The 23,018-nt window shown below is 43.6% G+C and overlaps 1 protein-coding gene across 6 annotated transcripts in view; it reads left to right on the top strand.

The window, feature by feature from the left end:
- The window catches only part of ATP9B (ATPase phospholipid transporting 9B), a 230,711-nt gene that overhangs the window by 19,846 nt on the left and 187,847 nt on the right, over window positions 1-23,018 (top strand). For all 6 annotated transcript variants that reach the window (XM_078393510.1, XM_078393511.1, XM_020781634.3 and 3 more), the window contains exon 2: window positions 291-464. In XM_078393510.1, the coding sequence (XP_078249636.1) occupies window positions 291-464 (174 nt within the window). The remainder of the gene's footprint in view (window positions 1-290; window positions 465-23,018) is intronic.

Below are 23,018 nucleotides of genomic sequence, written 5' to 3'. Positions count from 1 at the left end.
CTCTCTTTCTTACTGAGTTTTATCTGTCACTTCTTTTTGCCAGTATGTAGAGCTTCTGTTCATGAAGTGTATTTTTAACTAATATTCGGAATTTCACCCTTGCTCCTTTATGCCCAGCACTACAGATCCTTAGGAGTGTTGTGTAAATCTTTATGAAACATTTTGGAGAATCTGGGGCTCCTTTAGGAATGAGAGGACATGGGAAATGTCTAACTTGCTGCCACTAGTGAGATGTTGGGTAGAACCTCTTGTATTCAGTTTTAATGTTCATATTTGTTTAATGCCAACAGGTACCAAGTTGAAGATGAGTCCTCTCATTTGGATGAAATGCCCCTAATGATGTCAGAGGAGGGCTTTGAAAATGATGAAAGCGATTACCATACTCTACCAAGAGCCAGAATTTCTCAGAGAAAAAGAGGTTTAGAATGGTTTGTTTGTGGTGGTTGGAAATTTCTCTGCACCAGGTTTGTTGCTTGTTCTTTTCTTTATTTTAATTATATGACAGTTTGACTTCAGTGCTCAGTTGTGTAAACACAAGGTGCTTTACATGCACAAAATAGTTTCAAAGAAAATTGTTCTAATTTTTGGGGAGGGGGAAACAGTCCCACATCTGAAATAAATAAATAATTGAACTGTGGCAAGAGAATGTGGTAAAACAGATGGACCAAATGCCTTCCTACACACATTAATTGCAAGGACAGCATGAGCACCTGCTTTCCATCATTACTGTATTTCTGAAACCCCTTGTCCCTCCCTGAAATTCTCTTTTTCTAGTTACTGTTCAAATTGTGCTAGAAGCTCTATCTAGCCAAACATTTATTTACCCACAGTGGTCTTTGTGGAATAGTGCTGAAATTTAAAGTAGTGTTTAAACCCTGTCATTCATCAATGCTTGAAGTGGTGCCCTCACAACTGGGTAAGTTTGCCAGGGCCAGTTATAGAGGAAAGGCCCCTGGAGAGTGCAAGCTGATCTGAATTAAAGCTGAAGTGCATCTTGACAAATTGATTCCTTCCAAGAAGAAGGAGGTTGAGAACCTTTTTGCTGTTAAATCCTTGCTCCTCCCCCATTTCCATATTACCTCTTTTAATTACTGCTTTGAGCCTTCTTTTCATCTCTCTGTGAGAGAAGAGACATGTGAGTTCAGTCTTTGTGTGCCAAGAAATTAGCACTCTCTGCAGTCCATTCCTCCTAACCTTTCTGTAGTTACTTCAGAGAGAAAGAAGAACTGAGACTCATGACAGATGCTGAGAGGCAGAATTTGGGCTGCAAGACAGTGCACCTAAGTGTGTGCAATCACAAAGCCTTTCCCTCCTTTTCCTCTGAGTTAACTTTGTGCAGAAAGCAGGACATAGTATACTTTATGAGATACCTGGGTGTGTTGTGTGCTCCTCCTAAAATCATTTGTGCTCCTTCTGAGATAATTTCTCCTCCCTTTCTTTGGAAAAGCTTACTCTTCCATTTTTCCTGAATAAACTTTTCTGGAAAGTGATTTGTGGTTGTTTGGATTGGTTAGTTCTGGATCAGCCTCAGCAACCTCATCAGAACCAATAGTAATATTCCATGGCAGGTGAGGGTAATCTGCAGTAATCAGTTAGGCATCATTCAGTCTCGAAAGACTATGGTAAAATGCTTTGTATTAAGGACTTGGAACAGCATGTAGTGTGGTGGAGAAGGCCAATTCGAGAGTGACAATCCCACATTGAAGACAAATCCAATCTGTCCCCTGTCCAGCTCCCTGATTTTGTTGTTTTCATGACTGCCTCTTTGTGTTGGCCTGCTGGACAAGGGTCTCTTCAAATTGGGAGAGGCTGTGATGCAACGCCTGCGTCCATGCACTAATTCTCCATACAGGAGATCTTTCAGAAACCGAACATCAGCCAATCTCACGACATGCCAAGCCAGCGTAGACGTCACTGTTTCAGTAATGTATACATGCTAAAAATTCCAGCTCATTCTGGGACTGCTCTGTTTGGAACTTTGTCCTGCCAGGTGATACCAAAAATCCGTTGGAGGCAACGCATATGGAAGATGTTCAGCTTCCTCTCCTCCCGTGCACAAAGGGTCCAGGACTCACTGCAGTACAAGAGTGTGCTCAGGACACAGGCTGTATAGACCTGGATCTTGGTATATGTCATCAGCTTCTTATTGAGCCATACTCTCTTTGCGAGTCTAAAGAACATGGTAGCTGCTTTGCCAATGCGTTTATCCAGCTCAACATCTAGGGAGAGAGTGTCAGAGATCGTTGAGCCAAGGTACACAAAGTCATGAACAACCTCCAATTCTTGTGTGGAGATGGTAACAGAGGGAGGTGAGTCCACATCCTGGCCCATGACTTGTGTTTTCTTCAGGCTGATTGTTAGTCCAAAGTCTTGGCAGGCCTTGCTAAAACGATTCATGAGTTGTTGGAGGTCTTCAGCAGAGTGGGCAACAATGGCTGCATCATCGGCGAAGAGGAAGTCCCGCATGCATTTCAGTTAGACTTTGGTCCTCACTCTCAATCTAGAGACATTAAAGAGCTTTCCATCTGATCTAGTCCAGAGATAGGCACCTTCTGTTGCAGTTCCAAAGGCATGCTTCAGCATGACAGCAAAAAAGATCCCAAAAAGAGTTGGTGCGAGAACACAGCCCTGTTCCACTCTGCTTCGGATGTCAAAGGGATCTGATGTTGAGCCATCAAAAAACTACAGTGCCTTTCATTCCCTCATGAAAGGTCCTGATGATGTTAAGGAGTCGAGGTGGACGTGCAATCTTGGGAAGTATTTTAAAAAGGCCATCCCTCCTAACAAGATCAAATGCTTTTGTAAGGTATATGAAGGCCACTAAGAGTGGCTGTTTATTTTATTTTATTTATTTATTTATTTGATTTGTATCCCGCCCATCTGGTAAGTCGGTACCACTCTGAGCGGCTGTTGTTGTTTCCTGCATTTCTCCTGCAACTGTCTGAGGAAGAATGCCATGTCAGTGGTGGATCTATTAGCTTGAAATCCACACTATGATTCACGATAGACTCTGTCTTGCAAGCACCTGGAGTCTCTTCAGTACAACACCTGGCAAGCAGCTTCCCTACAACACTGAGAAGAGAGATGCCACGGTAGTTATTACAGTCATCCTGTCTCCCTTGGTCTTGTACAATGTGACAATATTTGCATTCTTCATGTCCTGTGGTACTCCACCTTCCCTCCAGCAAAGACTAAAGACTTCATATAGTTTGGTGGTGATGATCTCTTTACAGCACTTCAGCACTTCAACAGGGATGTTATCCTTCCCAGGTGCCTTGCTGGAGGCGAGGGAATCTAAGGCCGCTTTTATTTCTGCTAAGGTTGGTTCACTGTCCAACTCTTCCAAGACAGGCAGGCACTCAATGTTATTTAATGCTTCTTCGGCTACTACTGGAATATAGCTGAGTAGAGCTGCACCCAGCGTTCCATCTGCTGTGCTTGGTCCTGGATGATCACGCCTCTAGCAGACTTCAATGAAGCAGATTTCTTCTGTATTGGACCTAAAGCCTACTTGATACTGTCATATATTCCCTTGATGTTGCCTATGTCTGTTGCTATCTGTATCTGAGAGCAGAGCTGAAGCCATTAATCATTAGAACATCTCCTGGCAGCCTGTTGGACTTTGCTACGAGCAGCTCGAAGAACTTGCAAGTTGGACACACCAGGACAGGCTTTGTTTGCTGCCAGAGCTCTCCTCCTTGATGGCTGGAATCAACTCCTCCGAATGGGCTTTGAATCAGTAGGCCGTCTTTTTTGTCTTCTTGCCAAATGTGGACAAGGCAGTGTTATAAACAGCGTTCTTGAAATGTTCCCATCGTTCAGGTGCATTTGCATCAGCTGGACCTGGGGGGGGTCCTCAAGCGCTTGGGCAAATTCCCCCACTTTTCTTTGATCGCGAGTCTTGCTGATGTCAATACATGGTCTTCCTTCCCTTTTTGTGTGATGCAATCTCTTTTTTCACAGTTTGTAATACTAGGAAGGCTAGAACGTCTAGTGAGGGTCAAATCAAGCTGATGCCAATGCTTGGATCGGATGTCTCCAAGAAACTCTGTGTTGAAGCTTCGTGCTGAAGAATGTGTTGCTGACACCATAGTAACAGCAAAACTCTAGCAAGTGTTGGCCCTTTTCGTTCATCTTTCCAATGCCAAATGGATCTCAGAAGAGTATTTCTGACTGCATAGCCAACACCATATTCCCTGATCTTATTCAATGGTTTTCCCTGCCAGAAGAATGAGAAGTTTTTTTCTTTGACAGATCCCGAGACTGGCAATCTCGTCTCTTGCAGGGCAACAATGTCCATCTACATTCTACTCAGTTCCATGTCGATATGTGGACATATTATCTTATGACTGCTCTCTATAAAATAACAAGCAGATGAGAGTTTTATTAAGAAAAACACAAAGGAATAAAAAAATCTGAGTGAAAAAGTAAAAATAGAGTATGAGAACAGTATTTCAAATTCCTTAGCATGTTACCATGAAACTTTACTTATGATTAATTTTTCCCTTATATATGCACATATACTTGTTGTAATATAAATACCAATAAGACCACACTTTGATTTGCAGTCTTTTCTTAAAATGGACCACACTCATTCTCCCTCCTCTTCTCTCTCTGGCATTTTATTTCTTTTCCCCACTAACATTCTAACTAACACTCTCTGTGCATGACATATTGGGGCACCTGAGCTAATAATGGTTCCTTGATGAACAGAGGACAGTCAGCAATCTCCCCCCGCCCCGCCAAGATTTCAACTTGTTATAGAAGTTATCAAAAGCTCGCTGTTTGTCTTTTGTTTGATATTCTTAATGGTCGATTAAATGTATCACCTGGTCTTGTATTTGTATCGTTCTGTGACCGTGCAGCCTTTTCCTGATTTTTCCTGATACTTTCCTGTTTTGTGTATGAAAACATAAAGAAAGAAAGAAAAGTTACATATTGATATTTAGTAAAATACTTCATTTTAAACATGTATGGCCTTTCAGGATATAAAGGTAAAGGTTGCCCTTGACATTTAGTCCAGTCGTGTCTGACTCTAGGCTCTAGGCTCTGACTCTAGGCAGCGGTGCTTATCTCCATTTCCAACCCACAGAGCTAGCGTTTGTCTGCAGACAATCCTCTGTGGTCAGGCTATAACTAAGGGGGAAAAAATCAAGCTTCATGTTTTCTGCTGTTTGCAGTTTGACAAAGAAAAGGTTTTAATACTGATTGTTTGTTCGGCCGAAGTAACTTTTATCTGCCTGCTTTATTCTTGGTAGCCAGCTCCAGCTCATCCTCTTAAAACATTGAACCAAAAGGTTCCCTTGCTTTAGCTTGTTCTTTTTCGTGGCCTCTGTGAATGCACACATATGGGTATTGTCTGCGCCTGCGCTGACTCTCTCGGAAGATTCTAGAGCTAAAAGTAACAATTCTATGGTGTGATCCTCCACGAGGTATATACTCCTCCCACCCACCATCTTCCCCAGTTCCTTTTTTCCGCCGAGCTGAACAGTTCTCAGGAAAGATTGAGCGCTTCGCTATTTGCCTTTTGGCTATTTTTCTAGGCTCCTTTGAGCTTTTGTTTGTTTATCTTTACTTTCAATTACCTACTTAGTGATCCTCTGCATCTTTTGTTTGTCTAATCGGCTTCCCGCGGTCTTTTTATTCCCTTCTTTTCCCCCTCCCCCCCAGTTCTTTGCTTATGGCCTCACCATCTCCTTTTAAAAGGTGCACGACCTGTGCGAATAAAATCGCACTTTCGGACGGTCTTAGCCAGTGCCTTTTTTATTTGGGTGAGGAACATACTACCCATTCGTGTCCTGCTTGTAAAAATTTAACCAAGCCGGCACTTAAACAGAGGCTCCAAAGACTCTGGTCTTACGTTTGGCAAACAGCCATGAATCCTCCTACTTCGTCTTCGGAAGTGGCTAGATCTCCTGCCCTTTCAGCCAATAGATTTCCAGCGGGCCAGTCTACTTCTGATTCTACCTCTGTGCTGTCAGCTAAGGACACTGTTGAGAAAGCAAAATCATCTGGTAAGCACAAGTTGCCCTCAGAAGTCTCGAGCACATGATGCAAGCTCGAAGAAAAAGCCCAAACCTGCCCCTAAGAGGCCTATAAAGGACAAAGTTCCCCAAGTGGAACCCCCTCAGCCTTCTCTGCCTTCCTCTATCCTCGAGGAATCATCCAGAGAAGCCCCTGACTTGGCCTCGGATGGAGATGAAGCCCATGATGTCGCGCCCCCCCCCCCACGATGCCACTCCAAACCCCGAGCATTGGCCTCAACGCGGCTGCACCACAGTCCAGCCTGGCCTCAGGCCATTCCAACCCTGACTCAGGGCAGGCAGCTGAAAACTCGGCATCCGATCTGGAGGTTCCCCCTTCACCTCCACGGAAGAGAAAGGAGAAACGAAAGCACCTCTCCCCGCGGAGGTCCGTGTCATCGCAAGGCGATTTTTGCCCTTTTCCAATGGTACCATACCATTTTGACCCCTTCATCTGGCGTCAGACAGGTACCAGCCTGAACAGGTTAAACGGCCCCGAATGATGCTGGAACTTCCCTATGCCGCTCCTTTCGTGGACTCGAATCGCCTCCGCGTACCCACTTTGGCCCCCACAGCCTCAGCTCTGCCTGTATGCCCTCCTGCCCCATCTAAGCCAATGCCTCTAACTTGAATGTGAGACAGAGATCATGAAGCTGTACCCCTACGTCCTGCACCATCGATGCCAGACCCAATGCCATCTCAAGGCCTCTTTGAAGGCATGCCTATCCAACGGCACCAAGCTCCCCTGGGCTTTGGTCCATCAGACTACCCTTCATCCCCAGACTCCCCTGCATCTTTGGAGGCACAACACTCTGAGTCCTCCCATGAGCCTGAGCTTCCCCCTCCAATCCCAGATATGAGGGGAGCCATGCTTCGTCCACCTCGGATGATTTCTCCTCCTATTCTACGCTTATTTTCCGAATGGCACAAGCCCTGAATCTCGACACCGAACAGCCCTCGTCCGCGGATGCCGACCCGGTGTTCGATGACATCAACCAGGAGCGTCCCGTTCCTTTGAGTCTCCTCTTTAACAAGTCCATCCTTCAACTTATTAAAGATTTGGGGAAAACCTCCTTCTACTATGCAGATTTCTCACCGCACCAATGGCCTCTATAGGACCTACGGTGTCAATGCCGAATTCCTCAGTAAACATCCAGTGCCTAACTCTGTTATCGTCGAATCCAGTCAGGCCTGAACCCAGGCTAGGTCCAAGCCTACCCTTGCCAACAAAGACGGCAGAAAAGTTGACACAATCGCAAAACGAATTTACTCTCTGCAAGCCTTTTTGCTCAGGAGTATCAGTTACCAGGCAACTATGTGCGCCTTTCAACGTCATCTTTGGAATCAGGTCCTTCCTCTTATTGACTCATGTCCTGAACCCATGAGATCTGAGCTCATCAACATCCATTCGCAAGCCATTTCTCTTGCCAAGTATCAGAGGATTGCGGCGCGACACTCCGCTGAGGCCGCTTCTAAAACTTTGGTTACCTCCATCTCTATTCGACGCCATGCCTGGCTCAAATCCTCCACGATCTCTGATGACACCAAGTCCAGAATCGAGGACTTACCCTTTGATGGTACTGGCCTGTTCAATTCCACAACCGATTATACCATGGAGGACTTTCATAAGAAGCGCAAAACTGTGCGCTCCTATTCGGCTCAGCCATTTACCTCTTACCAACGGCCCTTCTACCGTTCGGGCCGGTTTGATCCCAAACAGTACCACAGTCAATGGTTCCAGACTTATAGACAGTATCGTCCCCATCAAACCGACATGTCCTTCCCTGCCCCTCAACCTCTGATGGCATCATACCGGCCTCAAAACCTACCTCGGCAGCGTCAATCCTTTCGTAAAGGACAACGAAAGGGTAAGCAATATTGACAACTACCTATGCCTGCCTTTTCTGACATTCCTCTTTACCCACTGAACTGTACCAGACTGGCCTTATTTTTCCATCGTTGGCAATCCATCACCTCAGACAAATGGGTTCTATCCATCATAGCATCTGGCTACCTCACAGAATTCTCCGAATTACCCCCGCTGGGGTTTATTCGATACACCCCCTACTCCTTTGCTCTGCAGGACAAGGTTTCCAAGCTTCTCCAGAAACATGCCATTTTTCCAATCCCTGCTTCGGACTCCCTCAACGGTTTCTACTCAGAATACTTTATTGTTCCTAAAAAAGATAGAGGCCTCCGCCCCAACCTTGATCTCACTCACCTCAACCGTTTCATATCCCCCCCCCCCAAATTCTGCATGCTTACACTGGACTCTATTATCCCTTTGCTTTCGCAGGGAGACTGGTTCATAATTATCGACCTGCAGGATGCCTATTTCCACATCTCCATTCATCCGGATCATCAGAAATTCCTCCGGTTTCATTTCAATGGCACTGCTTTCCAATTCTGTGCCCTCCCGTTTGGGCTCTCCACCTCTCCCCGGACTTTCACCAAGTGCATGGCACCGATGGCTGCCTTCCTCCGGCTACAGGGAGCAAACATTTATCCCTACATTGACGACAGGTTGATAGTGGCGACATCGTACCACGATGCCATAAAAGCACGAGACACAACGCTCCATACGCTTCACAATCTTGGCCTCAAGATCAACCTCGAGAAGTCGCACTTGATCCCAAAGCAGACGGCCAAGTTCATAGGCATGGAAATAGACTCCCTCCGTGCAAGAGCCTTCCTGCCTCCAGACAGGATCAGGAAAATCCAAAAGGCTGTCCGCCTTTTCCAAGCACATCACTCCGTTTCGGCGCATCACGCCCAACACATCCTCGGGCTCATGGCATCAACGACGACCGTCGTCCAATATGCCAGGCTCAAAATGAGATCCCTGCAGGCATGGTTCCTTTCCCTGTTCAATCCCGAAACAGATCTCCCTTCTACCCTACTACAGGTGACACCAGAACTAGCCTCCCAGCTCGACTGGTGGACTCACCCTGACAACCTTCTCATCGGCAGGCTTTTCTCACCTCTCAGACCTTCCATACAGGTCACGACCGACTCCAGCCCCACGGGGTGGGGCGCGCACTGCCTTCAACACACATTCCATGGACTCTGGTCAAATCAAGAACTGCCACTTCACATAAACCACCTGGAACTGTTGGCAATCATCAAAGCGTTCCATGCTTTTCTTCCCCTCATCCGAGGTCAGGTAGTGCAGTTAGCAACAGACAACACCACTGCTCTCTTTTATGTCAACAAGCAAGGAGGTACCCACTCCCCTTCTCTGCTCTACCTAGCTGCCGACTTCTGGGAGTAGTGCTATTCCCACCATGTTTTCCCTATTGTCGTCCATATCTCCACCGACGACAACACCTTGGCAGACCGGCTCAGTTGGCTACCTACGAGAATGCACGAATGGACTCTGAATGATGTCATCTTTCAGCACCTGTGCCGATGATGGGGCACTCCCTCACTAGACCTCTTTGCACCCGATGCCAACAAGAAATGTCCCCGATTCTGCTCCAGAGCAGGACGGGACACCAACTCTCTGGGAAATGCATTCCTGATGGACTGGTCTCGAGATCTCCTTTATGTATTTCCCCCTCTGCCTCTAATCCAGAGAGTAATCGTCCGTCTCCGACACGACGGAGCCAACGCGATCCTGATAGCCCCGTACTGGCCCCGCCAGCCATGGTTCACTCACCTGGTCTTGATGTCATCAGACATGCTCCGCCTTCCTCTCTGCCCAGATCTCCTCTCGCTCGACCACGGCCTCGTTCTTTACCCAGACATTGCCTCTCTCAGTCTTGCGGATTGGAGGATACTCCCAACATGATGCAGGTTCTTCTTCGAGCCCGAAAACCTTCCACTACCCTCCTATATGAAAATAAATGGAAGTCTTTTCTAAAATATACTCATGACAATAACTTACCTGCCATACCTGTCTCTTTGAAGACTCTGCTCGATTACCTGCTGCATCTCTTCAGTTTCGGCCTTTCCCAGTCCACATTAAAGGTTTATCTTTCAGCCATTATGGCCCACCAGCCGGATGATTCTCCCTCCTCCAAGTTATTTTCTCACCCAACTGTCAAGAAGTTCCTCAAAGGGCTCAACAACATTTGCCCTCCTCAACAACGTATCACCCCCCAGTGGTCACTGCAGCTGGTTCTCAATGCCTTGATGCGGCCTCCGTTTGAGCTCATGGCATCCATCGACCTCAAATTCCTGACCCTTAAATCGGCCTTCCTTGTTGCAATCACATCAGCCAAACAGGCTAGTGAGCTCGCCACTCTTCGAGCCGATCCTCCCTTTATCCAGTTTCACCCCGATAAAGTGACTCTTTATTTTGACGTTTCTTTTTCCCCGAAGGTGGTCTCTGACTTCCACCACAACCAACCTATCATATTACATTGCTTCTTCAAGTCTCCTTCATCGCCCCTAGAACATATGCTCCATAATCGCGATGTCAGACGTGCCCTGGCTTTCTACGTGGAAAGGACAAAAGCCTTTAGAAAGTCCAATAAACTTTTTCTTTGCTTTCACGGCCCACACAAAGGAGCCCCAGCCTCCTCTCAATCCATAGCACGTTGGATTGTACAGACTATTTCCCTTGCTTACAGCCTGTTGGGGAAATCCCCTCCAGAACATTTGACAGCTCATTCTAGCAGGGCGCTGTCCACCTCTACTGCCTTTCAACGTGGCACCGAGGTTCCTGACATCTGTCGTGCCGCTACGTGGTCCACACCGTCCATGCTTGTCAGGCACTACCGCCCGGACATCAGAGCATGCCAAGATGCTGCATTTGGCAGAGCTGTCCTGTCATCCTTCTTACCGTGACAACCCACCAACCGGTAAGTGCAGCTTGCTAGTCACCCATATGTGTGCATTCACAGAGGCCATGAAAAAGAAAAAGAGGTTACTTACCTGTAACCATAGTTCTTTGAGTGGTCCTCTGTGAATTCACACAACCTGCCCATCCTACCCCTCTATCCGTCACGGGTTGATTATATAATTAATTAATTCTTTCATTCATACCCGGTGGATAAAATTCAGGAACTGGGGAAGATGGTGGGTGGGAGGAGCATATACCTCGTGGAGGATCACACCATAAAATTGTTACTTTTAGCTCTAGAACAGGGGTGTCCAACCTTTCACCTTCCCTGGGCCACATTAGAAGATGAAAATTTGGTTTGGGCCACACATACATTTGGTTTGGGCCGCATGGGGGGGCAGCCCTAGCTGTCCTCTGCAGCCCCGCTCCAAGCGCGCTTACCAACAGCTGCGATCTCAAGACAGCAGAGGCTGCCAGCTTCAACTTCGGTGGCTTTATGGGGCCGGGAGGGGGTCCATCTATTGACGGGGACGGCGCAATGCAGTCACACAGCCCCCCCGTCCCCTCCCCTCCCACTCCTTCCCCCTCCCCCCCTCTACTGTTGTGACATGCCCCAGCCACATTCCGACTGCAAGCATGGGCAGTGTAACTTGAAACTTTGGAATTTCTTTAAAAATACAAAATTGCACTGGGCCGCATTACGAGCTGACCTGGGCTGCATGCGGCCCTCGGGCCGCGGGTTGGACAAGCCTGCTCTAGAATCTTCTGAGAGAGTCAGCGCAGGCGCAGACAATACCCATATGTGTGAATTCACAGAGGACCACTCAAAGAACTATGGTTACAGGTAAGTAACCTCTTTTTTTAGCACCACAATTTTCATTATTTTAGAGATTAGAATGGGTAGAAATCCCATTTGCAGGCCTCATTCCTGGCTTATTTTTTATGACCTGGAAAGAGAGATGGCAGTACCCTTTCACTGATGTTCCCAAGAGCCTTAACACTAATTCACTAACAGTGGGAAATATCTTGAGTTGATTGATGCTGGTGAAAGGGAAACATAAATTCATTAACTGATGATAAGTTAACATTTCAGCTTTAAAGGTTAAAAAGTACATGTAACTGATGACTCTAGAGTGAATAGAAGTTAGAATTATCTCCTGGTACTCTGCTATCATTTATAAACCTCTTGTGTTGAACTCTTGTGCTTGACTTTAGTAGAGTTTGTTGAGTAAATTAGTCTTGAGTTGTCAAGTGCATTCCTATTTTAAGCTTTTATTAAAAGCTTTTATTAAAACCTTCAGTAGTTAGTAGAGTGCTTAAGACTTATTCATCTAGTACTGAAACTGATATCTGTGACATAGAATTCTGGTGATATTAGATTGTGTTTTATTTTGCTTGTTCTGTTTTTTTGTTTTTAATTTTTTTGCATTTAAAGTATTATTTCAAGTAATAAGGCACTTTGTTGATTTGGGCATAGTTCTGTATCAGTGTGCTTCTTTCAGCTCTTTCTGGCAAGTTGCCCTTGCTATATCATTCTCTCTCCTCACCCATCTCTTCTTGTAACTGGTCTCTGTTCATTTACATACTGCTGGGAATGGCTGAAGATTGGTGTTATAGTTGTGAACCAACTTCAAGCATTGTAATTGATGTAGGACAGAATTATGTACATGTGCAGCAGCTGTACATTCTGGAGTATAGACTGCATTGAAGCCAACTTTGAAGATTATAACACAGCTGACTTTTATGTCCTGTTTTCAGTGCTTGCATGTTAGGCTTTTCCCAAATAGGAGAACAGAATTTGAATTCTGTACTTTTCTAGTTTGATGCTAATTTATCTATTTTAGTTGCCAGTGGGTCCATCATTAATATCCCATGAATTTCACCCTCACCATAGTGCACTTTCTCTTTTCTGTGCCCTTTTCTTTCCCATGGTCTCCATCTCCAACCATTTCTCTTCATCTTGCTACCCAATTAGCTTCTCCAAAAAATACAACTTCCAGAATCTCCCAGCCAATATGTCTCCCAGCTAATGAACATTATTTGATGTCTCCTAAAGCCATAAGCATAAAAATTTCTGAACTCAACTCAAGAAAATCTTTAAAATGATGTGTTACATGACTGTTGGCTACAAAATAACCATGTAGCCATCTTTCAAATCACCCCACCCAAAAGATACTCTCCAAATTTGATGAAAATCCATCCAGCCATTTAAGATAAAAAATCACTTGGATGCCTTGAACCCCCCAAATGATTTTCAAACGTGGCCCATAAGACACCATTTCAAGTCAGATTATCCCAAACCTAATTACCAAGTTAGTTGAAAAATTATCCAACAATTTATGGGAAACTAATTAGGATGCCCCCATATGTATGTCATGTAGTAAATTTTGAGAAGTATTGGATAACTCTGTGGTTTAGGTATCTCTGGCCGCAGAGCCAATGATTGGGAGTTTGATTCCTTGCTTGACAAAGGCCGGACTCTATGGCCCATAGGGGTCCTTCCAGTTCAGCAGTTCTACAATTATTATTATTATTGCTGCATGTGAATACAGCTGTATATATTGTGCATCAGAGCAAATCAGCATTCTGTAAGGCAGCTCACACAATGGCAGTGCCCCAAACAAAAAATTATAACCTTGAAACTGATGAAACATTGGATCAACACCAAATTGTACGCAGTTGTAGCACACAGTTTCCTCTTAGGTAAAGGTAAAGGTTCCCCTTGACATTTAGTCCAATCGTATCCGACTCTAGGGCACGGTGCTCATCTCCATTTCCAAGTCATAGAGCCAGCGTTTTGTCCGAAGTCAGTTTCCGTGGTCACATGGCCAGCGCGACTACACACAGAATGCTGTTACCTTCCCACCGAGGTGGTACCTATTTATCTACTTACATTTGCATGCTTTCGAACTGCTAGGTTGGCAGGAGCTGGGACAAGCAACGGGCTCACTCTGTTGCGTGGATTCACTCTTATGACTGCTGGTCTTCTGATCTTGCAGCATAGAGGCTTCTGCAGTTTAACCCGCAGCGCCACGTCATCCCTTAGTTTTCTCTTACTCTGTGACAAATTTGGTGGTATTTTGGCAAATGGTTTTCAAGATTTATTCTATTCTCTTTTAATAATATATTGGGACAGGTTTTCTTTACCTTATTAAAATGGCTTTTTATACAAATGTAGTGGGGGTTGCAGGTTACTTGGCTATTATAACAAGGGCTATTATAACAAAATGTTGAGAAACACTGCTGTAGACCATCTTGCCTGCTGTCATTGGTGCTGTCTATGCTCAAGTTGCCCCTTGCTATGTAAAGTTTCCCATCGTTTTTCCTCTTGGCAATGTGGGCACAATATTATACAGCAGTATCAGGCCATTTCCTGGCTTTTTGAATTGTTGGTACAAAAGTACAATATTCCACATTCATAAACTTGAGGGTTGTTTTTTTAAAGAATAGAATTATTATTAAAAGGTCAAATCATCCCAAACTTATCCTCCAAATTTGGTATAAATCATCTAGCAATTTTAACCAGTAGACAGATAAACAGACAGAATTTTTTATTTATGCAAAGTATGCAGTCTGTGCTTTTCTGGTCATTACCAAAACGTAAGAAAAAAGGTATTAATCATAGCTCATAAAAGAAAAACATCTGTTTTATTTAGAGCAAATCCAATGGATTTCACCAAAATCTTGTAGCACTATTTAGATTATCTTCTGTCTGTAAGTCTTGAAAGAGAAGGACATAATTTCATATTCATAACTGTTTTTTTTTTGCTTCTATGAAAAATACTACCAAAACTAATTTGTCCCATGGAATTTTCTGTTTTGTTTGTTTTTAAATTTCCGTGGTTTGCGCAAAGTCATGAGCCAGGGAAAAGTTGTTGTTTAGTCGTGTCCGACTCTTCATGACCCCATAGACCATAGCACGCCAGGCCCTCCTGTCTTCCACTGCCTCCCGGTGTTGTGTCAAATTCATGTTGGTAGCTTTGATGACACTATTCAACCATCTCATCCTCCGTCGTCCTCTTCTCATCTTGCCTTCACACTTTCCTAACATCAGGGTCTTTTCCAGGGACTCTTCTCTTCTCATGAGATGGCCAAAGTATTGGAGCCTCAGCTTCAGGACCTGTCCTTCCATTGAGCACTCAGAGTTGATTTCCTTCAAAATGGATAGGTTTGTTCTCCTTGCAGTCCAGGGGACTCTCAAGAGTCTCCTCCAGCACCACAACTCAAAAGTATCAATTCTTCGGCAGTCAGCTTTCTTTATGGTCCAGCTGTCATTTCCATACATCACTACAGGAAAAACCATAGCTTTGACTATGCGGACTTTTGTTGGTAAGGTGACGTCTCTGCTTTTTAAGATGCTGTCAAGGTTTGTCATCGCTTTCTTCCCAATCAGCAGGCATCTTTTAATTTTGTGGCTGCTGTAACCATCTGCAGTGATCGTGGAGCCCAAGAAAGTAAACATAGGAACAAGCAAAGTCCTATTGCATGTCTGTTGATAATTTTTTTGATAGTACTTTGTTCAGTGGCTTAATTATTCTGTTACGCAAACTGTGATTCTCAGATTTGCCTGAGAAACCACAGATGACATTCCCAGATAAATCAATAACTAATATCTGGCTTCCATCCTTTGTAGCCTTTGACAAGCTGCACAGTCTCAGGGTGCTCCCAGAGGAAGGGAATGGTGAACCACTTCTGAGTCCTCTACCTATAATACCCTGTATAAAGTCACCAGAAGCTGGAATCAACTTCACTGCATGCAATTATTGTTAAGAAACAAACAAACAAAAACTGGCAGCAGCTGCTTCACACTACGTAGTGAACATAATGCCTTTTAAAAATATTTTCATTCCACACATTACCTGTGAATACTACTTATATTCAGATGCCTTTGGGGTGGATAAAAATCAGTGATTTTTAAAAAATAAAATTGATTAAAATCATTTTTTAAAAAAATTTAAGTTGTAAGAAATCTAATTTTTTAATTTAAATTGTGATTTAAATCAATTTGATTGAAATCAAATCCACCCTGGATGCCTGTATCTCAAACCAGTATTCTCACACTTTAATGTATCAAAACTAGGTATGTGATGGACATTCCAGTATTTTTTTTTTCATTTTTAAGTATTTATTTAAGAACAGGGATGGAGAATACAGAAAATAAGGGGGGAATAGGGAAAAGGGGAAAAGGGTTTGGGGGATAGGAGAACATAAAATATACCATCATCCGATTAATTCATATTACAAATACAAATCAACTTTTTCCTTTTTCACCGTTTGATTACCCTACTTCTTTTATCTTATCATTTAATTTTAGTTTTATTCTATGTTACTCCAACACTGTCTGGTAACTGCTGCCATTTATACCATATATCCCATCGTTCAGTTTCCTTTTGAATTAAACAGTCTTTCAGCCCATCTGACAGAATATCCATTTTTTCCACTTCTCATATTTTCACCATAAGATTCTCTGGTTTCAGTATCTCTGCTTCCTTAAGATTTTTGACATAATGCTTTTTAATTTTGGAAGCTGCATAGGTCACTGGGTAACTCGCTATCCCATTTATGTTACCTGGAGTCATGCCTAATACATATGGTTCCAAAGTTTGTACAGCTTCATTTAATTTTTGTTTGGCATCTACTGTCCCCTCTTTCATCCCTTTCATCAAATCTTCTATTTTGCTAAGATTTTCATTCAGTTGCTGAAACCCTATTATTATTATTATTATCCTACGCATATTAATCTGCCATTCCTTTTCTGTTTCTTGTACCACTGTTCCAAAACTTTGGGGTTGAACAGAGCCAGTCTCCATTTGTTCTCTTGAATTTCTGGAGTCCATCTCAGGCTTTGGGGTTTGTATAGACAGTACTATACCCTTAACTGCAATAATCACCCCTTAAATATCCTTCCACCATTTCCACAATTTTATCAGCAATCCAAACCCCTCATCATAAACCTCCCCTTAGATCTCCCTCCAATCTTTATCCAAATATTATAATGTAAGATTAACTTTTAACCCAGCAAATACAGAGTCAAATAGAACCGTGGGACAATTTTTCTTCTTCTTCTCCTGAGTTCAGCAAGCTCTATTATCAGACTCGCATGCAGTCCGCAATCCGACAGACAAAACAACAATCACCAAGTCTCAAACTGTCCAGTAGTTGTCTTTGAAGCCCGTCATTCGATCTTCATTAACCCCTCGATATTCCTTAGTCATCAGCTCCCTTCTCCCGAAATTCTATTATTTACAGTTCACAAAATCCAGGGAAGGCGAAGAGAAATGTGTCCCAGCCAAACTACATTCACCACACTCAAGTCTCTTAAATCCAGTCAGCTGGTGTTACTATCTGGGATTCTTTTCCAGAAACATAAGATTTATTTTTCCGTCTCACTCTCTTGGCTTTAGAATCAGCCTGGTGTTTTAAGAGTTCACTTGGAGAAGCTTTGGTTTCGCTTTTGAGTCAGACTGATAAGATAAACCCGCCGCCGCTTTTCTTCTTTCAGCCAAATATCTTCATTCTTATTTTCAGCTTAATGAGGCTATTTCATAAATCAGAGGCTTCGTCTTACTTACTTGTTATATATTATTAGTTTATATTGATTGCTCTCCTCTCCCCCGGTAAAGGGTTCCTCGCGGCTCAGTGCCAAAGATGGTGCCCGCTCCGGTCCGTGCACAGTGATTTCTTCAGAGGGAAAAAGTCCAGGTCTGCCTCCCATTCTTCTCCTTCTGCCGTTCACCATCTGCTTCAGAGAGACTTCTTCTAGACTCTACTTCGATCCCCATTTCAAAAGGGGGATCCCGGACCGGAGGGTTCCAGTTTTTCCAGAGAGCTCTTCTCTGGAGTTGCTGGCAGCACCACAACAAAGCCCCGCCTCCGACATCCCAGTCCTAAAAGACAGGAGGCTATGTCTGAAATCCTGCCCTGAAACTTACACCAGATAAGGTTGATAAAATTGTCAGCCGCTGTGATTTTTCTAAAATAAGAAATGTCTCTCTCTCCAAGGTCCTGAGTCTCTTGTGGGTTTCCTTTCATAGTGGGGAAGCTGTTGGGAATACTCAGAGTGGTAAAAATTTTTAAACTTCTGAACATCACCACACTGAGTAAGATCATTCTAGCACTTAAAAAGACTTCCCTCTATTTTGTGGCCCTCATTGGCTTCCCCATGAAAGAAGGGATCCCACAGAGGCCTAGGGACTTCTGAGGGGTGGGGGTGGGGAAATCAGAAACTTTTTATTTCTAAAAAAATTTACCATGACTGATAATATATTGGCCCTGTTTTGTCTAACTTTGGACAAGAGGGTTTTAGCCTCTACCTTAAAAATAATGGTGGCATAATTTTTAATCAGAAATTACTCAACTGTTTTTGTTTTAGTATGTTAAACCTGATTTACTTCAAATACCTTAAATCCTTACAAGAAAAGAGGAAATATTCAGTTGTGGCTGTTTTAACTGCAGTAGCTAATTGTATAGTAATGCTGCTTTGTATATGGGAATTTTACCTTCATCATGATTGGCAAAATACTTGTGTGTTAATTTTAGTTATCTGTAATACAGTTTGAGAGAAATAGATTATTTGTAATTTTTGTGTATAACAGTTAAAGACTGTGAAAACAGAAACTAGTTTTTATCTATAATTATTTTCCCTTTTAGTTTACAGATCCTCTTTTAGCATGTGAAATTATAACACATGTAGATCAATACTTGAGAGTTCTTTGGACTGAATTGATTTCTTTCTCAAGAGATTTACATTCCAGTTCTTATAAAAAAAATCACCCTTACTTTGTCCCTATGAAAGTGGTGCTGTTGAATGGTATTTCCATATGAAATGAAGGGGATATGAAATACTTGGATTAATGTGGACCCTAAAACAGACTGAACACTTTCAATTAATCTGTTGCACATTTGTTGTGCAGAAGCATGGGAAAATGTTGATCTTTGAAGAATGACATGAATACTATGTTGCTATAAGCCTGATTATGAAAGCTACCTGTTGAGTACAATAATTATTGTATGTTTTCTTGGTAGAAGTAGTTTTTGCTCTTTGGAGTTTAATAAGGAATAGCTTATTTGAGCAGCCAACACAGAGCTTTTATATTATCTTGTTTTGATGAAAATTCTGTTTTGAATAATTTCCATATGCTTAAGCTTTACAGTGAGTAAGAGTTAGAAATTTTTCTGCAAGTTTTTTTTAAAGACTAGTTTTTTAACTTGGCAGAAATCATTTCATATGTAAAACAGCAAGATTGTATGCCAGATTTATTTAATTGTTCCTGCTAGTTCTGAATTACATCTTGCCTCTTCTTTTTCTTTTGCCTAAGCAAAGCAATGCCATTATACTGATGAGTTTTATTTTTAAAAAGGATCATTTTGTTCCCTAAATCAGATTATCATTATGGTTTTATTGAGTGTTCATTAAGTTTAACTGCAATGGAATGTATGTATGCATACCTGAGACATAGATAAGGTAGTTGAACAGTAAAGCAAGAAACAGAAAAAGGTGCTTCTCTTTCCTCAGTACTGCTTGTGGAAGCTTATAGGTCCTCACAAATTTTCTGTCACAAAAATGTCTTTTTTCCTCAATGGCTACATAATTGAGATGGCATTGTTACCTGGCATGTTGTCAGGGCACACATATGAACACCTGTAAGAAATGTTTGAGCCATGACAGTAGTGTGCCTTGACACAGATTTAGCTGTGGATGTCACATTCACATGGAACTGTGCAACTGGGAATTTTCTAGAACACAGAGGAAGCGTCACATAATCATTGTATTGGAAATAGGAAAAAATATAGTAGTGCCCTATAACTGGCAAAAAACCACCCCGTTTGCTTCAGGTATTATACATATTATGGGGAAGTATCAACTCAGCTGCTGCCTGAAAAAGGAGAAGAGAAAGAAAGAAAGAAAAAGACACCTAGATACCTCTACACAAAGAGTGTTAGATGGGGGAGCCACCAAAGCATGGTAAAAGTATTCCTAAGGAAAGATTTAGGGTGATGCAAATTGCTAGCATGTTAGCAAAATTAAAGGGGGAGGGAAGGGAAGAGAGGAGAGGCAATATATGAAGTTGGAGAGCATTGCAACAAATAAAGTAATACAGAGAAAAGGGAATCTTTGGCACAGGTCCCAAGAAAGAACAGGCTGATGAGGTCCTAGGCTAGAATCAGGAATGTAGGCTAACAGGATTAATGTTAACCTGATATCTGGGACACTAGGCCTTCAGTGAAGTCAGCTCAAAGGAAAGGTGGTGATGCTTCATTACAACGCTTTAAGGTAGCCTCATATAGAAATGAAAACAGCATGTAGATCTGAACCAGAATGAAGAATATGGCCATCTCATGCTATTTTGTTTTGATTCTTGGGGTGAATTATTAAAATGACTGGATTGAGTCATGTTGTGTTGACCCCCTGGTCTTACTCTTACACACTTGTCTAATCCGTTCGGATGGTGAAGGCCAAAGAATAGAGTGTCTTGGGAACATACTGGACTGATACTGGGAAATATCAGAGGGTGCTTTGTTTCTAATCATATTAGGCCAGGGGTCTCAAACTCAGTTTACCTGGGGGCCACTCGAAGCAGAGTCTGGGTGAGGGTGGGCCACATCAGATTTTCTGCCAAGCAGAGCAAGAGCCCCGAGGAAGCCATCCAGGAGTTTCCTTAGCCTGGCTGGGGCTCTGAGGAGAAGGAGGAGGGGCGCATGAGCCCTTGTCGCCGGCCACGACCCCCTCCAGCTCCTCCTTCACTACCACTACTAGCAGCAGCAGGAAGATGAAGAAGCGGAGAAGGGAGGGAGCACTGGCGACTGCCTAGCGGGGGGAGGAGGGCACAACTTAAAATTTAAAAAAAACAACCTCACAATATCGCCTTGCCAAAGGAGAAAAGCCCCCATTCGTACTCACAAAATTAAACAGAATGGGGCAGGGCCCCCCGCAAGTGCGTGCATGCACGCATGCACACAAACACACACAAGCACACACACATGGAAGTCCTGCAACCTTCCTCTGAAGGCCCCCCTCAAAAAAGGCGCACTCAGCAGCAGCAGCTACCCCCGCCATGACAGAGGAGCAAACTTTGTGAGGCGAGTCCAGGCAGCCTCCAGAGCCGAGGCGGCTGAAGCAGGACAACAAGGAGGAGGAGGAGGAGGAAGGACCGCCGGGCACTGAGGCGGCCACTGGCTGGGCTGGTGCTGAGGGTGCAGAGAAAGAGAGCCAGACAGGCGCTTCCCTGCAGTTCCGGATGGAGGGTGCAAGTGCTGTCGTCTTAGGGGAGAGCCAGTGAGCGAGGTGCACTGCCGACCCTTTTTCCCGAGCGCCCAAGCAGCCGCCGCACAATGCCTTAGAGCATAGCTCGCTCCTGGCTTGTCCTCGAAGATCGCCTTCAAGCTGCCAACAGCAGCTACAGCTACCGTCGCCTCTTCCAGGGAAGCAGCTGTCTGGCTCTCTTTCTCTGCACCCTCAGCACCAGCCCAGCCAGTGGCCGCCTCAGCGCCCAGCGGTCCTTCCTCCTCCTCCTCCTTGTCCTGCTTCAGCCGCCTCAGCTCTGGAGGCTGCCTGGACTTGCCTCACAAAGTTTGCTCCTCTGTCGTGGTGGTGGTAGCTGCTGCTGCTGAGTGTGCCTTTTTTGAGGGGGGCCTTCAGAGGAAGGTTGCAGGACTTCTCTCTCTGTGTGTGTTTGTGTGCATGCGTGCGTGCGTGCACTTGTGGGGCCCCCCGCCCCATTCTGTTTAATTTTGTGAGTACCAATGGGGGCTTTTCTCCTTTGGCAAGGCAATATTGTGAGGGTTTTTTTTTAAAAGTCGTGCCCTCCTCCCCCTGCTAGGCAGTCGCCGGTGCTCCCTCCCTTCTCTGCTTCTTCATCCTCCTGCTGCTGCTAGTAGTGGTAGTGAAGAAGGAGCTGGAGGGGGTCGTGGCCTGCGATGAGGGCTCACACGCCCCTCCTCCTCCACAGAGCCCCAGCCGGGCTAAGGAAACTCCTGGGTGGCTTCCTCGGGCTCTTGCTCTGCTTGGCAGAAAATCTGATGTGGCCCACCCTCACACAGACTCTGCTTCGAGCGGCCCCCAGGTAAATTGAGCTTGAGACCGTTGCTCTACTTGCACACACCCCCTATACATATAAAAAGGCACAAGGGTGTTCTTCAAACCTGGTCATTTGGTTATAGCATAAACGTATAAAAGATGTTTTAAAGGATGTAGACCAGTTACAAAAAGGAAACTCAAATTAATCTTAGTACTTTTCTGAAGTGTAGATTTTGTCCTGAGTATTTACTTTCAAACAAATTTGAGGGATGCATAGGAGTTTCAGATGTGTCTCATTTTATATTTTATCTGTGGTTACAGATAATTATATACTTTTACCAAGTTTGATACTCAGAAAATGAATTTGGAAGTCCAAAGCCATAAAAATGTGGCTCCTTATTTTTCATCTTGGTCTTATTAATATAGTTAATAATAGGTTATTTAAACATGCTACAGTATTTGTAAATTTATTCTTAAGATTCTTCAGACTATTTTCTCTAAATGTAACTATGTATATTGTGACTTAGCTCAGAGAGATGTTTGTTAATGCTTTCTTCATTGGGTGAAATACCCATGATGGTAAGGGGGAATATAACATCTACATATAAACTGACAGGGATTTCTCATTTAAATGGACATGGACTTACTGATATTCAAGTCTAGAAAGTATTGGATCCCATTTGCTTGCAATAAATACTTCAAAATTGAATTGTCAAAATCTATAATTATTTCCATCAGTGAAACCTCATTGCATCTGAGGGCTTAATGTGCTTATCTCTAGATGCCAATCAGTTCTTGATCAGAGGCATCAGCAACTGCTTATTATGGCAAACTTTGTTCCAGTACTGTAATTTGTTTACTAAGCCAATGAAGGTGTTGGAACTTTCTTAAGACAGGAGGGAATCGTTCAGCCTCCCAATTTATTAATTACTTCTCACTCAAATTATTCTGTTGTGTAATCTAAAGTATATAAGTGGTGAAAAACTTTGATATATTGATGAATCTGTCAGACACAATTCGGTAAATATGATTGGAATTGAGGAATATGTGTTGTTTAACTATTTAATATTAGTTAATACTTTTAGAGCAGCATTTATACGCATGCAAATGCTTTGTTTCAACCTGTTATGCCTTGAGGTTGTTGTTTTTTAAATTAAAATGTATTAATTATTAGGGATGTGATATTTGGGTA

Source organism: Pogona vitticeps, chromosome 4 (assembly GCF_051106095.1).
Source record: "Pogona vitticeps strain Pit_001003342236 chromosome 4, PviZW2.1, whole genome shotgun sequence".
In the NCBI taxonomy this organism is placed as follows: domain Eukaryota; kingdom Metazoa; phylum Chordata; class Lepidosauria; order Squamata; family Agamidae; genus Pogona; species Pogona vitticeps.
Note: the sequence above shows the minus strand (reverse complement) of the source record. Positions and strands in the feature narration are given on the sequence as shown.